At 39.3% G+C, this 15,169-nt stretch overlaps 1 protein-coding gene across 3 annotated transcripts in view; it reads right to left on the bottom strand.

Moving 5' to 3' along the window:
- Positions 1 to 15,169, bottom strand: part of OPHN1 (oligophrenin 1) — a 498,955-nt gene that overhangs the window by 22,838 nt on the left and 460,948 nt on the right. For all 3 annotated transcript variants that reach the window (XM_073885819.1, XM_025860816.2, XM_073885818.1), the window contains exon 21: positions 10,761 to 11,087. In XM_073885819.1, the coding sequence (XP_073741920.1) occupies positions 10,761 to 11,087 (327 nt within the window). The remainder of the gene's footprint in view (positions 1 to 10,760; positions 11,088 to 15,169) is intronic.

The raw sequence follows: 15,169 nt of genomic DNA on the forward strand, positions 1-15,169 counted from the left end.
CACACACACACACACACACACACAATGGCATATTATTAGTCATTAAAAAGAATGAAATCTTACCATTTGCAACTACTTGGAGATAGAGAGTATTATGCTAAGGGAAATAAGTCAGCCAGAGCAAGACAAATACCTTATAAATTCACTCATATGTGGAATTTAAGAAACAAAACAAATGAATATGAGTGGGAGAAGAGAGAGGAAAACCTGGAAACAGACTCTTAATTTACAATTAATACAATTAATTTACAATATACAATATTCCATTGTGTGTGTATGTGTGTGTGTATATATATATATATATACACACACACATGAAGATATCACATCTTTTTTTTCCAAGTTTTTCTTTAAATTCCAGTTGGTTAATATACAGCATAATATTAGTTTCAGGTGTACAATTTAGTGATTCAACACTTACATAGGACACCCGCTGCTCATCACAAGTGCAAGACCAAATGATAGTTGTCAGAGGGGAGGTGGGTGGGGGGATATGTTAAACTGGTGATGGGGATTAAGTTTTGCACTTGTTGTGATGAGCAGAGGGTGTCCTATGTAAGTGTTGAATCACTGAATTGTACACCTGAAACTAATATTATGCTGTATATTAACTGGAATTTAAAGCAAAACTTGGAAAAAAAAGATATGATATCTTTATGTGTGTGTGTATATATATATATATATACATATATACACACACACAATGGAATATCGTATATATTATATTATATTATATTGTATATATACACAATGGAGTATATATGTATACATATATATACAATATTTTATATATATATATATACACACACACACACAATGGAATATTACTCACCCATAATAAAGAACTAAATCTTGCTCTTTTCAATGATGTGAATGGAGCTACAGAGTACTATGGTAAGCAAAATTAGTCTGTCAGAGAAAGGCAAATACTATGAATTCACTAATACGTGGAATTTAAGAAACAAAACAAATGATCATAGGGGAAAAATGTGAGTTGCACACCAAGAAACAGACTCTTAACTATAGAGAACTGATGGTTACCAGAGGGGAGGTGGGGGGGTTGGGTAAATAGGTGGTGGGGATTAAGGAGTACCCTTGTTTCGTTTTAAGATTTTATTTATTGGGCGCCTGGGTGGCTCAGTCGTTAAGCGTCTGCCTTCGGCTCAGGTCATGATCCCAGGGTCCTGGGATGGAGTCCTACATCGGGCTCCCTGCTCGGCGGGAAGCCTGCTTCTCCCTCTCCCACGCCTCCTGCTTGTGTTCCTGCTCTCGCTCTCTCTCTCTGTCAAATAAATAAATAAAATTTTAAAAAAAGATTTTATTTATTTATTTGACAGAGTGACAGAGCACAAGCTGGGGGAGCAGCAGAGGGAGAAGCAGGCTCCCTGCCGAACAGGGAGCCTGATGTGGGGCTCAATCCCAGGACCCTGGGATCATGACTTGAGTCAAAGGCAGACACTTAGCAACTGAGCCACCCAGGCACCCCTGGAGTGCGCTTGTTGTGATGAGCGCAGGGTGTCATATGTAAGTGTTGAATCACTAAATTGTTCACCTGAGACAAATACTATACTGTATGTTAACTAACTGGAATTTAAATAAAAACTTAAAAAATTGAGGAGAAAAATATTGTTGGTGATTTTGATATTTCTTGATTTTTTGTTTAGTACATCTTTATATTCTCAATTTTTCTTCTATAAAATTTTAAAGTAAATATAAAAATATTAACTTTAATCTATGTAATACTGTTAAAAGGTTTACCCTAAGTATTTTAACATCATTTTTCTTCTTGAAGATCATACAGTAGCTATAAAATGTATAGGATATTGTGGATCACCACATCAAAAACTAATGATGTATTGTATGGTGACTAACATAATAAAATTTAAAAAATTAAAAAAAAAGGATTTCATACTCTAAAAAAAATGTATAGGATAAAGTTCAAATTCTTTACTATAAATTCAAGGCCCTCTATGAGCTGCTCCCAAATTATAATCCCAGGCAGCAAATCTGGACTTTATCTTCCAGCTCTACTCTAGTCAAACTGGTCTCCTAATTGCCCTATCAAAGCAAGCCCTTGATTCTTTTTTTAAAGATTTTATTTATTTATTTGAGAGATAGAGCATGAGCAGGGGGGAGGGCAGAAGCAGAGGGAGAAGCAGACTCCCTGCTGAGCAGTGAGCCCAATGTGGGATTTGACCCCAGGACCCTGGGATCATGACCTGAGTCAAAGGCAGATGCTTACTGACTGAGACACCCAGGCACCCTGCCAGCCCTTGATTCTTACTTCTAGGTGAGCTGGTATGGTATGGTGGAAAGTACTGAAAGTTTGGAGTTGGGTAGTCCTGATTTTGAGGCCTTGTTCTGCTACTTCCAAGCTATTGGACTCTGGGCAGTTATTTCCCCTTTTTGACCATCAGTGTCTTCATCCAGGAAGTGGGTATAATAACCTCTCCCCACCAGGTGATTGTAAGGACTAAATAAGCCTATTGACAGTGCCTAGCATATATGAGGAGTAAGTAAGTGTTAGACTCTGTTTTGCTTCCTGCCTGATATATGCCCCAGTTCTCATGTCTTATCTGTACTGTAACCAACCCTCAAAACAGCTCAGATTTCACCCCTCTGAACAGTTCTGGTGACATAGGTGATTTCCATCCATATAAACACTCATGAAGTACTTATATATTGCCTTGTGGGTTTTTTTAATTCCTCCAGCTAGCCAGCCATTCTGGTGAGGGACACAGATATGAAAAGAGATAATGATAATACAGTATGATTGGTATTCTAATGGAGGAATTATTTGTGTACACACATACAAATTCTGTCTCCCCATCTAGACTGTATCTTATATTTCTGAACATGACATTCCCCTTAGCACCAGGCTGGGTACATAGAATTGCAGCTAAAAAATGACCAAAATTATAATAATAATCTGATTTTTCTAACACACTTTATACCATTCAAAGCACTCTTCCAGATAACTATTTGATGTTCACAATAATCTTGGGAGAGAAACAGTGATGGGTCTTATCCTCTTCATTTCATAGAGAACAAAACTGAGGTTCAGAAAGACAAACTAATTCAAGTCACGTAGTTAGGTAAGTGATAGAGTGAGGGTTGAAACTCCTATCTCTTGTTTCTGCATCCACTGTTTTTCCTAGTGCCTGCTGTTTTGTTATTATTAGTCATATAAAAATTATAAATGGTAAAAATAATAGTAATGGTAATAAAATAGCTGGTAAAAATTTTGGCTTTTATTGAACACCTGCTCTATTCTAGATGTTAGGATACTATACTCAGTATTTTATGCATATATTCTCATTTAACATGGGTTATAACCTTCCAAGGTAGAAAGTATTATTCCTATTCTACAGTTGTGAAAACAGAGACACAGAGATAAGAAGTAATCTCATAGGTAATTGGTAATAGATTCAGATACATCTGATTTCTGAAGTCCAGGTAGTCCCAAGTACCAGTGGTTTTCAACCTTGGCTATACATTGGGAACATTAAAATCATATAGTATCTGGACCCAATCCCCAGAGATCCTAGTTTAATTGATTAGGGTAGGACTTGGGTATGGGTATGTTTAAAAGTTCCCCAGGTGGGACACCTGGGTGGTGCAGTTGGTTGAGCATCCAACTCTTGGTTTCAGCTCAGGTTGTGATCTCTGGGTTGTGAGATCAAGCCCTGCGTCAGACTCTGCTCTGGGTGTGTACTCTGCTTGAGTTTCTCTCTCCCTCTGCCCCTCTTCCCCTGCACTCTTTCTCTAAAATAAATAAATAAATCTTAAAACAAAAACAAAAAGTTCCCCAGGTGATGCTATGTGTAGCCAGAGTTAGGAACCACTAGGCCACATAATGCTAACTTGGTCACTGCAGATCAAAATGACCAGAGCTGATAATGCTGTTCCATTTCAAATGGATAGTGGAGGGGGTGTTGGACAGGAAGAGTATGCTGTGGTCAAACCAGAAAATACTTCTACCCAAACCTGGGTCCATCTTAGGGCGATTGCTTTTCTTGATAAAAGAACCAGATGATGCCTCCTAAAATATGAATCCCATTTCTTTCCAACTTACAGCCAAATCCAAATGGACATCAACCCAAGGCCTTGGAAAACAAACATTAGGCTCTTTATTGATGATTCAATACAAGTCAAACTTTGAAGTCACAGCAAAGGGATTTCTTGGTTAAAACACCCCAGTGATGTTCTCTCTTATTCTAATTTGCCACAGTAAAACCACAATATCAAACTGAGGAGGCAGAGATGGAAGAGTAATATAACTGGGAGTCAAGAGACCTAGATTCCAGTCTTAATACTAAAACGAACTTGCTGTGTAACCTTGACAAGATCATTTCAATAGCTGTGCAACGTGGACTTGGACTGTTTTACAGATCAATGGGTTCATGATATAAGTCTATAGACCTATATCTCTCCCTGCTGACTTTTAAATGCTGCTTTTGGAGTATTTTAGAAGCCAGTTCTGATGATGTACTTAACCAGCTTGAAAAAAATCTCTTGATAGATAGATTTAGATTTAGACTCCATAGTTCAGTGTTGCCTGCAGAATAAACTCAATCACTTTTAACCTGGAAGTCACTATCCTCTTCCACTTGGCTTCAACTGATCTTTCTGATCTAGCTTTCCACCATTTCTCTTCACATATGCTACAGTCCACACAAACAGTATTATTTGTTGTTCCATATACATGTTTCAGAATTGATCATATGTTCCCCAGATTCCCTTTACCCTATTCCCAAACACCTAAATTTACATCATCTATCAAGATTCAGCTTAAGTGCTCCAAGCCTAAGATGCTCCAAATTCTTTTCTCTGACTCCTCAGGCACTAATCATCTTGTACTTTGAATCAGGGCTCTTTGTTTTGGTGGCTCTATGTCCCCTATTAGAATGGAAGCAACATGATAGCAAGATCCAGGTGGGATTCATCTCTGTAGTCACCAAAAGTCCAAGTAAATTGCTTTGCACATAACTGGTATTCCATAAATATTTACTGAGTAAAGAAAAATGTAGTTCAGTCCATTAGAAGACAACATAAAGAGATTTTCTTTTTTAAGTTCCCAGTTGCGACATCTTTGACACACACACAAACATGATATGGCCAAATTTCAGGGCTATTCTGGAACCTAAATTGAAAGACACGCTGTGTTTCTTGAGGGCTTTTGTGCCCAGCCTTATGCTCTTACAAGTGATATGACACAGACTTTGCCCTCCAGGGGCTTAAAACAGAATTGGACAATGAAGTCATACATTTAGAAAACAATTGTGAATACTGTAACTCAGCATCCACATTAAAGGGTCAAACTTGAATGTCAGAAGAAATGAGGTAAGGTAGAGTTCCCTGGGGCAGAACTGTCAGGAAGCTTCATGGAAGGAACAGGACTTGAGGTAGACCTTGAGGGATGGCGAAAAATCCTTCCTTGTCTCTTCCCCTCAACAATGGTCCTCCTCTTTCTCAGTATTTGGCATGGTCAGAAAGTTTGAGGGTGGAAAAAGTAGCTCTGAGCTCTTTCATGTCATCTATGTTTGAGGCTTCAGCTTCTCACACGCTCCAAAATACAAAAGAATAAACATGTACCATCTTCTTTGGCTGCCAGTTTCCTGAGAGGTTGTTGCCCATCCAGTAGCAATATCATTTTTTGAACTTCTATTGTATTATTGCATAAATGTTTTGTATACCTAATCTTACTTTATACCCACAAAAAATGTTTCTTACAATGTAAGCATTGTCCCCATTTACAGTTAATAAAACTGGCTCAAAGAAGTTAAGTTTATCTAAGATTATGTAGCTAGTACTTAGCTTCCTATAAAAGCAAAACAACTGCTACCACTTACTGAGTACTCACTACGTGCCAAGCAAATGGATGCCTCATTCCATTGTTGTAACAATCCTATGGGCATAATTATTATCTTCATTTTACAAATAAGAAAACTAAGACTCAGAGAGGTTGTGGCTTGCCAAAGGTCCCACAGCTCTGAGGCAGAGCTAGGATTCAAAATCCTATCTGGGAGACTGAAGCTTGTCACATCTGAGACTTCACTAAGCCTTCTGAGCCTATGATCTTTCTACCAAACTGTACTTCCTCTTAATTTCTTTTTAACTTTGGTCCACACCTGACTTTTACTACAAATTTTACCTCCCTCTCCAGCCCAACATCTTCTCTCCCTCCGCATTCTCTGTAAAATGACTATAACCAATCTTAGCACTTGTTGATTTCTTAGTACCTCATGGCTATCAGTCTTCAACCTTAAACAACTTTCTCCCACCTTTTCTTATATCCATCTACACCAAATCTGAAAGCACGGTAAGGGGAGGTTCTTTCTCCTTGTACATTCCCCTAGTTTTCTAGAATCATTTCTTACTTTCTATGAAATTCTGCCATGCTCACCTGAAAGCCTCTCTTCTCCTGTAGCCACTAATTACTCTTTTGGATCACTTGGGAGTTAGGCTCCAGGAAAGGCAGAGCATGAAAACCAAACACAGTAGATTACTAAAGCATAATGAATCCAAACAAGCAAATGTGGATAAAGGCCAGCACAGCCAATTATTTCAAGGACAGGTCTGTTTCTAATGCTTCTGGAGCTGATCCAAATGCTACTCACTGCAATAGTTAACCCAGTGGAGAATTGATGGCCCTGTAGCTGAGCAAGGCCTTACAAGCACTCTTTCTCCAAACCCTAGAACACACCATCAGAATGTAGTCTTTTCTCTCTGGTCAAGACAGAGGAAAGAGTTAAGAAGGGATCCTAAACACATGTATTATAGGTTTCCAGTGTGGATATATGCTTCACTTTTATCTCAGAACCCAAGGCAGAGTGAAGCGCTCCTTGCCCCATGCTCCAACAGGAATTTATTCTCACCCCCGTCAGAACATGGGTCATACTGGACTGGGACTGGTTGCTTACATGCCAGCCTCACCATCCTCTGCCCTCTGGAGGGCAGGGACCATGCATGGCCTTTCATCTTTTTCTCTCCCACTGCATAGCACTATGCCCGAATAAATGAACAAATGCATGTAAGTAGATCTCTTCCCCACCCTACTCTCAAAAGGAACATCCTAAGTCCCTTTGTAGAAACTACACAAAAGCCCTCTCCAAAGCCAGGCCTGGTTAGAAGCAGTGCTGTCAAAGGAGGGCAGGATATTGGCTTGTATAATTTTGCTCTCCTAAAAGCTAATGCTTTTTAGAAAATAGAAAGGAGAAAGTAGCTAAAGATGTTTAAGAAATAAAAATGTGATACTCAAAAGAAGCCAAGGTTCAAGCTCTGTCTCCATATCTTACAACGTGGGTGACTCTGGGAAGTTGTTTCACTTCTCTGAGCCTCAGTTTTTCCTTAATGGGGAAATAAACGTGAAATGAGGGGAAAAACCTATCTCATAGGTCTATCACAATAGAATACAATAGAAAAAGAGAAAGCATCTAGTTCTATGTCTGGAAAAAAAAGAGTCCTTGACTAAATTATATCAGCAAACAATACTGATTTTTATTGTAAGTTGATTGCCATGGAACAATGCAATTTAACATGCACCTTGTGTGTGCTATTTTTAATTGCTAAGGAAAAATGTAAAGAATATCAAGTCCACTCAAATGTTGGATTGATACAAGGGATGGAGATGGGAGACATGAGAGTGGCACAGTAAGTAAGAAGTTGCTACGGCTAATGTCAAAGAGGTTTCTGCCTGTGTTTTCCTCTAGAATTTTGATGGTTATAGCAGCATTATAAACAGTAGCCAAATTATGGAAAGAGCCTGAATGTCCATTGATTGATGAATGGATAAAGAAGTCATGGTATATATATACAATGGAATATTACTCAGCTATCAAAAAAATGAAATCCTGCCATTTCAATAATGTGGATGGAGCTAGAGTGTATTATGCTAACCGAAATAAGTCAGTCAGTCAAAGACAAGTACCATATGATTTCACTCATTATGTGGAATTTAAGAAACAAAACAGATGAACATACGGGGAAACAAAGAGAGAGGCAAACCATAAATCAGACTCTTAACTATAGAGGACAAATTGAGGGTTGCTGCAGGGCAGGTGTGTGGGGGGATGGGCTAAATGGGTGATGGATATTACGGAGGGCACTTGTGATGAGCACTGGGTGTTATATTTAAGTGATGAATCACAAAATGCTACTCCTAAAATGAATGTTACACTGTATGTTAACTAACTGGAATTTAAATAAAAACTTGAAAAAAAAAAAACCAGCAAAGAGGCAGAAGTTTAGCCGATTTTCCACCAAGGCCAGAACCACTACCTCAGTTCTGATTTCTGTGGCTAAGGCTGGAGGCATAGGGCTTTGAAAAAAGCTGCATCACCCTAGCCTGTTGCTGACTGATTTAAGACAGAAAGCAAAAGCAGGCAATGATGTGGCCCAAACTTAGATAGGTTGGCTGATACTTGACAGCAAGATCAGTACTTTCATTGACTGAAACTATTAGTTGCTGCCAGAAGTCTGGAGCAGGACTGTGGAGGAAGGGGAAGGGGGAATGCCTCTGGAATTTAACTTTGCAGTAGATGATGGTTAGGGAGGGCTGTTACTGTGTGTGCTAAACTTACAGGATCTGGCTGACCTCAAGACTTGGCAGCAGGCAAGACAAACTTCACTGTGATGAATATAACTTGAGTTACCCAACTCTCTAACAGATTGATGTGAAGGTCAACACATGACTTATAAATTGAAGTTGTGTCCACATAGAAGTCTGGTCTTAATTGGCTATTTCCTTGAATAGGCAAATCTTAGGAAGGGCAAGGGCAGAGAAAGGGAATTAATAACATATTTTGAATACTGATTACATGGCAGATATTTTGTTATTTTTTTTAACCTTAGCAATAATTCTGTGGGATGAGCTGTTTCTATTTATAGGAGATATAGATATAGATAGATATAGAAACCAAGGTGTGCAGATTTTAAATAACTTAACTATTAATCATACAGACAAATGCATCACTGGGTCAAGCCAAAGAATTCACAGAGTCAGTTACTTAGTGGAAATCTTATCAGACCCCCATAGAATAGCTTTTATTGAATTGTGCTCTGAGACAATGCAATCAGCCCATATTGAGGTTTTTATATGCAACAATCCTTGAGAGAAAATGCTTCTTAGAAATATTCTCTGGCTTCAAAAATGGATGAGTTGTGCTTTTTTGAACAACTTGCTTGTTGTTACCTTAAGAGCATGGATTTACATGACTATTAAGTTCTTTCGCTTTTCATTTTCTCTAGAAAGTTTGGAGCCAAATCTGTGACACTGTTCCAGCAAGTGTGTAAGGCTTCATAGCAAACATTTTGTGTACTAACTCCATTCTTTCCATATCCCTACTATCCTACCTTTTTTCCCTCTCTTGGCTTCATTTTTTCTCACCTGTACTCTCTAGAATCTAAGGCAGAAGTCAGCAAGCATTTTCTGTAAAGTATCAGATAGCTAATATTTTAGGACTTGTAGGCCATAAGATCTCTGTTGCTACTACTTAATTCTGCTGTTTTAGTGTGAAAGTAGCTTTAGACAATATGTAAATGAGGTGTTGTGTTTCTGTTGATGGGTACAGAAATTTTAATTTCATATAATTTCCATGAGTCATGACATATTATTTTTCTTTTGATATTTTTCAGTTAAGGCCATAGTTCACTAAGCCCTGATATAAGCCTCAAGAGAGTAGGGACCTTGTATCTCTTATTCATTCTTATGTCCTTAATGCCTAGGATAGGGCCAGGCACACAACAAGTACTCAATAAATACTTGTTGAATAAATTATTCTTACTATTTTTAAGTTCCTGTATTTTCTATATTGTGAAAGCCTTAAATTCTTTCTGGAACAGGACAGGATAAAAAACAAGGCACATTTTTAGAAGGGCATCTAGCTAGAAAGTAAAAGAGCCACAATTTGGGTCTGAGCCTTTCTGATATCAAAGTCCATATTCTGTCCATTATATCATATTATCGTCATAGAATTATGTACTGCCCTCCAGATACTCTCTGGATTAGCCCCAACCTCCAAACATGAGTCTCCAATTAAATTTACCAAAGTAAGCCACATCTTGAATTTGTAATTTAAAAAGTCCAGAGTTTTGCAGAAGTTGTGTCCCTTTGTCCCTATCTTGGCTAATCTGAAAAGTGAGAATGAGAAACCATCAGTTCACCAATTTCAAAGCTTCTTATACAAAGGAAAAGTGATAGTTCTGCCTTATTGGAAATAACACAGGCTTTGTTACCTGCCAGACTTGATAAGATTGAGATCCCAGCTCTGCTAGTTAGTAACTGTGAACCTTTGGCAAGTCACTTAGCTCTAGGATCCCCAGCTTTCTAGTAGAAAAAAAAAACCAGTAATACATTCTTCACAGTAAGGTTGTGAGGATCGGAAATAATTTGTCAGTACCTAGTACAGTGCCAGGGACACAGCAGATACTTAACGGCAACAGCAGCAATAATAATATTGATAAAAACATTATTATTATTAATTTATTCTACAATGAGTGCTTACCTTGTGACAGTCAAGCATTGTTCTAAGCACTTGGGATATAGAAGTAAATAAAACAGGCCCCAAATCCCCACCCTCATTAAGTTTACACTCTAGTGATTATTGTGAATGGCTTTTATGTTCTTACCCACCATTCCAATATTGGTGGTAGTAAACTGGAAACAAATCCCTACTTAAATATCTCCAACCTCAGAAAGATATTAGGGTGCAAAATAGTTGGTTTCAATTCTGATTCCAATGGGATTCCCAAGCACTTACCCTCCTTGTGGTGAGCCAGGGGTCGAGGAGCTGGTCTCTTTATGTGGAAAGAGGGGGCTTTGGTGGGTCCAGAGCCTGGCACAGGTCCATTGGTGGCCTTTGGTATGGCCTTGGTCCCTCCATCCTGCAGCCTAGACACCAGCTTCCCCACATCCACTTCAGGACAGGACTCCAACTTGCCATCTGAAACAGGCCTGCTACTTGGAGACTTCCTCCCAGTGTCAGCTTCTCCACTCCTCTGAATAGGCAGTTTGGGGTATTGTGGTAGCTTGGGGGGTTCCATACTGCTGGCGATAATACCATTGGGTGTTTGATGTTGGATTTCATCTAGGAAAATGTGGTGCAAAGAGGGAAGATTAAAGCTAACTTCATTACCATTTCATTTTTATACATGCACACATAATATTGAAAAATTTTACACATTGTCAATGGAGCTATTATTGTGGAACAAATCACTGATATCTCGCAAAATCAGTCTCTATCTAGCCCAATTCATGTGGAGTCACAGATCCCATAAAATAGGGAATTCAGTTCAAGATGCGAGTTTGATTTTCACCACCACAATTTAGTAAAACCATAATATACCAAGATGCTTTATTAAAAGGGATATGTAATTTAAAAGGAACTTAAGAGTTCCCAATTATAATTCTCTTCTTTTTAAAGAGACACCAGTTAATCCTTAATGATTTCTATTTCTCTCAAAAGTAATTTGTTAAAATCTCTCAAATTTAAAGTTAATAAACTTAACAGAATTTAACTTCATTCTCCATCCTCATAAAGAAACCTCCAACTAGCCATGTTCTTCCCTTAGCTTTTGTGGTCCACAATTTTCTGTGACAATAGTACCTACTTTTCAGTTGTTCTGAGTCTTACTTAAAGCTTTGAGACTCTTAGGAGAGCCAAGGATACTCTCCCTAGACAAATTAACCCACACAAATACATGAAAAATTTTAAAAACTAATTTTAAGAGATTCATAGAGTCCCTTAAAGCTGTTCATCCTTGATTGAAAACTCCTGCTGTAAGGAAACTGTCACCTTTCTTCATAATAGAAAACCTAGATCAGAGTGTAGTGGTTAAGAATAGAGGTTCTGTTTGGCCAAATGAGACTTGAGAAACATGTTGAGCAGTTATAATACATATATCTTGTTGAATCCTGATTTTTAAAAAAATGATGGAGAATTTAAACATTGACTAGATAGTGATCTTAAGGAATTACTGTTTGTTTTGTTTTCTTTCGGGTATGATTATGGTATCGTAATTTTGGCTTTAAAGTCCTTATCTTTTAGAGATGTATACTGAAACATTTATGGATGAAATGACATACATGTGTCTTAGTTGGGGATGTGGGTAGGGGTACAGATGAAACAAGAACGGACATAATGGGTGGTAAATGTTGAAGCTGGGTGATAGGCACATGGGGAGTACATTATACTGTTTATTTTTTTTTTTAACTTTGGCTTATGTTTTAAACTCTCCATAGTAAAATGTTAAAAGAAATGCAGGCTTTGGAGTCAGATAGCCAGGTCTGAATCTCAGTTCTGCTTCTTATCAACTGTAGGACCTTGAGCAAATTCATAATCTCTCTATACCTCAAGTTTTCTCCTCAATAAAATGGGAATAATAATAGTACCTACTTCATGAGGTTGTAGTGAGGGTTACATGAGATGGTATACTTATTTCAGTGCCTGGGACATAATAAACACTCTGTAATTGTTAGTTATTACTTATGCTATTATGCTCTAAGAGGGCAGTGAGGTAAGAGTTTTTATGTGGGAAGGAAGGGCTAAGTTTTGCTGCAAAGACTTTTTTCCCCAGAGAACTTTCTTCTCCTTGAGAACCTGTCACCAATCAGTGCTGCCACCATTATAGGGATCAGGGCCAAAAGGATTCCCTCTATAGTTTCCTTACTCTGTAGCAAGGTAGGTATATAGCCCTGCTTTTATTAACCCTACCACAATTGCCATAAGACTAGAACATTCAAACAAAAATTTACCAAAGGCTCACAAATAATAGTAGGGACATAAGCACAAAAGAGCCACATAACTAGATCACGTGCTTCCAGGACATGCTTATGGCAGAGGCCACCTGTAAACCTCTAGCATTTAGGAGTAACCTTAAGCACATTTACCCTTTCAGAACAATGAAGTGAACAGTGACATGAATTTCTTCTCTCACATGCTTTAGGCCCAACATCTCAGGTACATGTTTCTATTTGAATACTTTCTTCTAATAGAAAGACCCTAGGAAATTTTATCCCTGCTCTACTTTAGAAGACACCACAGGGGTTGGCTGTGCCTTCAGGACATAACAGCATTGTTACCATCTCAATACATTTAGGGAGGTCCAATCTCATAAAGATGATCCACATACACAATCTCAAAGAGGCCACTACCTTCCACATGGGGAAGAACCATTTCCTGACGCAAGGAAATAGGGGATGGAATGATAGCAGCAATGGAGACTCTGAACTAGACCCTATGCCAAGGGAAACTATTTCTAGGTTCTGGAATATGCTGAATTATTATTGACAAAATGAGAAAATGGTAATGATAATAATGACAATGATGATAATGGTAAGAGATACCATTATTTGAGCACTTTATCTGTGCCAGGCCCTGTTCTAAGTGCTTCACAAGGATTATCTCATCATTATATTCAAAACAGCTCTATAAATTAGTGAACTCTTATTAGTCCCATTTTACAGATAAGGAATCTAAGGCACTGAGACAAGTTCAGTGTCACAAAACTAATGTGGTAGAGCCAGTTTTCAAACTCTGAAGTCTGTTTCCAGAGTCCACGCTTTCTGAAGAGAGAGTTTATACCTCCGGTCAGGTAACAAGAGTTTAGTTATCACTCTCTTTCTTTAACCAGCTATCCATTTCCACAGGAAAACATATAGACCAGCTTCAGAAACTGCAGAAAACTGGGGATAAATCAGGATTGACAGGGAGGCCTCACAAATAGGCAAGCAGCCAACTGTGGGCCTTTCTTCTATGTGTGGGTAAGTGGTAGGGAGAAGCTTTGAGATGTAACATACCAGTGCAGCAGGAGAAAAATATCAATTACTATGATACAAGTAGAATCATGCAAATAAGTACTATGAGGAGGACAGTGCTAATTCTGTCTGGAGGGGCTGAAGAAGATCTTGTAAAAGAGGTAACATTTGAGCTGGGCCTTGAAGGATTACAATAGGTTATAAACAGTGGGAGGGGGGAGGAGCAAGATGGTGGAGGAGTAGAAGACCTAAATTTGGTCTGGTCCCAGGAATTCAGCTACATAGGGATCAAACCATTCTGAACACCTACAAATTCAATAGGAGATCAAAGAAAAGAATAGCAGCAACTCGCTGAACAGAAAAGCGACCACTTTCTGGAAGGTAGGACATGCGGAGAAGTGAAGCAATATTCGGGAGGATAGACGGCAGGGGTGGGGGCCTCAGTCAGCCGCTACTGGCAAGTGATAGAGCCGCAGAGCACAAAATCGGAAATTTTAGAAGTCGGCTCTGCTGAGGGATGTCGCTCCAGTAGCTAAGCGGGGGGTGGAACCCTCTCTGGGACAGTGTGGTCTCAGGACCCTCGGGGACACAGAAAGACCGAGGTGCCTGAGTGCGGCAGAGCTCCCAGGTATCAGAGTGGGGAAGCCGACTGCAGAGACGGAGCCGAGGAGCGGGCTCTCAGCTCAGGGTTGCCATAAACCGTGATCCGTGGCACAGCTGGGCCACTGCTCTTCCAGCAGGGACCCAACAAGCAGCAGATCAGGGAGACTCCCCTTCCTACCCCTGGAGGAGTGGTGCGGGTGCGCACCACAGGGATCTGCTGGGTTTGGAGACACCACATGGGGTCATGTGCCAGAGATAGAAATGCTCGGTCACAGGCTGGGTGAGCAGGGAGTGCGGCCGGAGACCAGGGAGATGGGAGTGACTAACTACTTTTCTCTGGGGGCGCACTGAGGAGTAGGGCCCCAAGCGCTCAGCTCTCCCAGGGCAGAGATTAGGAAGCTGCCATTTTCACTCTGTATGGGAAGCCTGCAGGGAACAAAAGCTCCCAAGAGAAAACCCAAGCAGATTACTTAGCCCGGCCCCCAACAAGGGCGGGGCAATTCTGCCTCCAGCAAAGACATTTAAGAACCACTGCCAACAAGCTCCACCCCCAGAAGATCAGCAAGAACAGTCAGCCAAGACCAAGTTTACCGATCAGTGAGAACCGCAGAACTCCAGAGCTAAGGGAATACTGCATATAGAATTCATGGCTTTTTTCCCATGATTCTTTACTCTTTCAAACTTAATTTTTTAAATTTACTTTTTTTTGAATTTTTCTTTTTCCCTTTGTCAACCAACATCAATCCCTTTTTTAAAAAAATCTTTTTTATTTTTCATTTTTAGAGTCATATTCTATCCCTTCATAGTAGT

The sequence above is a fragment of the Callorhinus ursinus genome, unplaced genomic scaffold (genome assembly GCF_003265705.2).
Source record: "Callorhinus ursinus isolate GAN/ISIS: 27379988/994484 unplaced genomic scaffold, GSC_fseal_2.0 scaffold66, whole genome shotgun sequence".
Taxonomy (NCBI): Eukaryota; Metazoa; Chordata; class Mammalia; order Carnivora; family Otariidae; genus Callorhinus; species Callorhinus ursinus.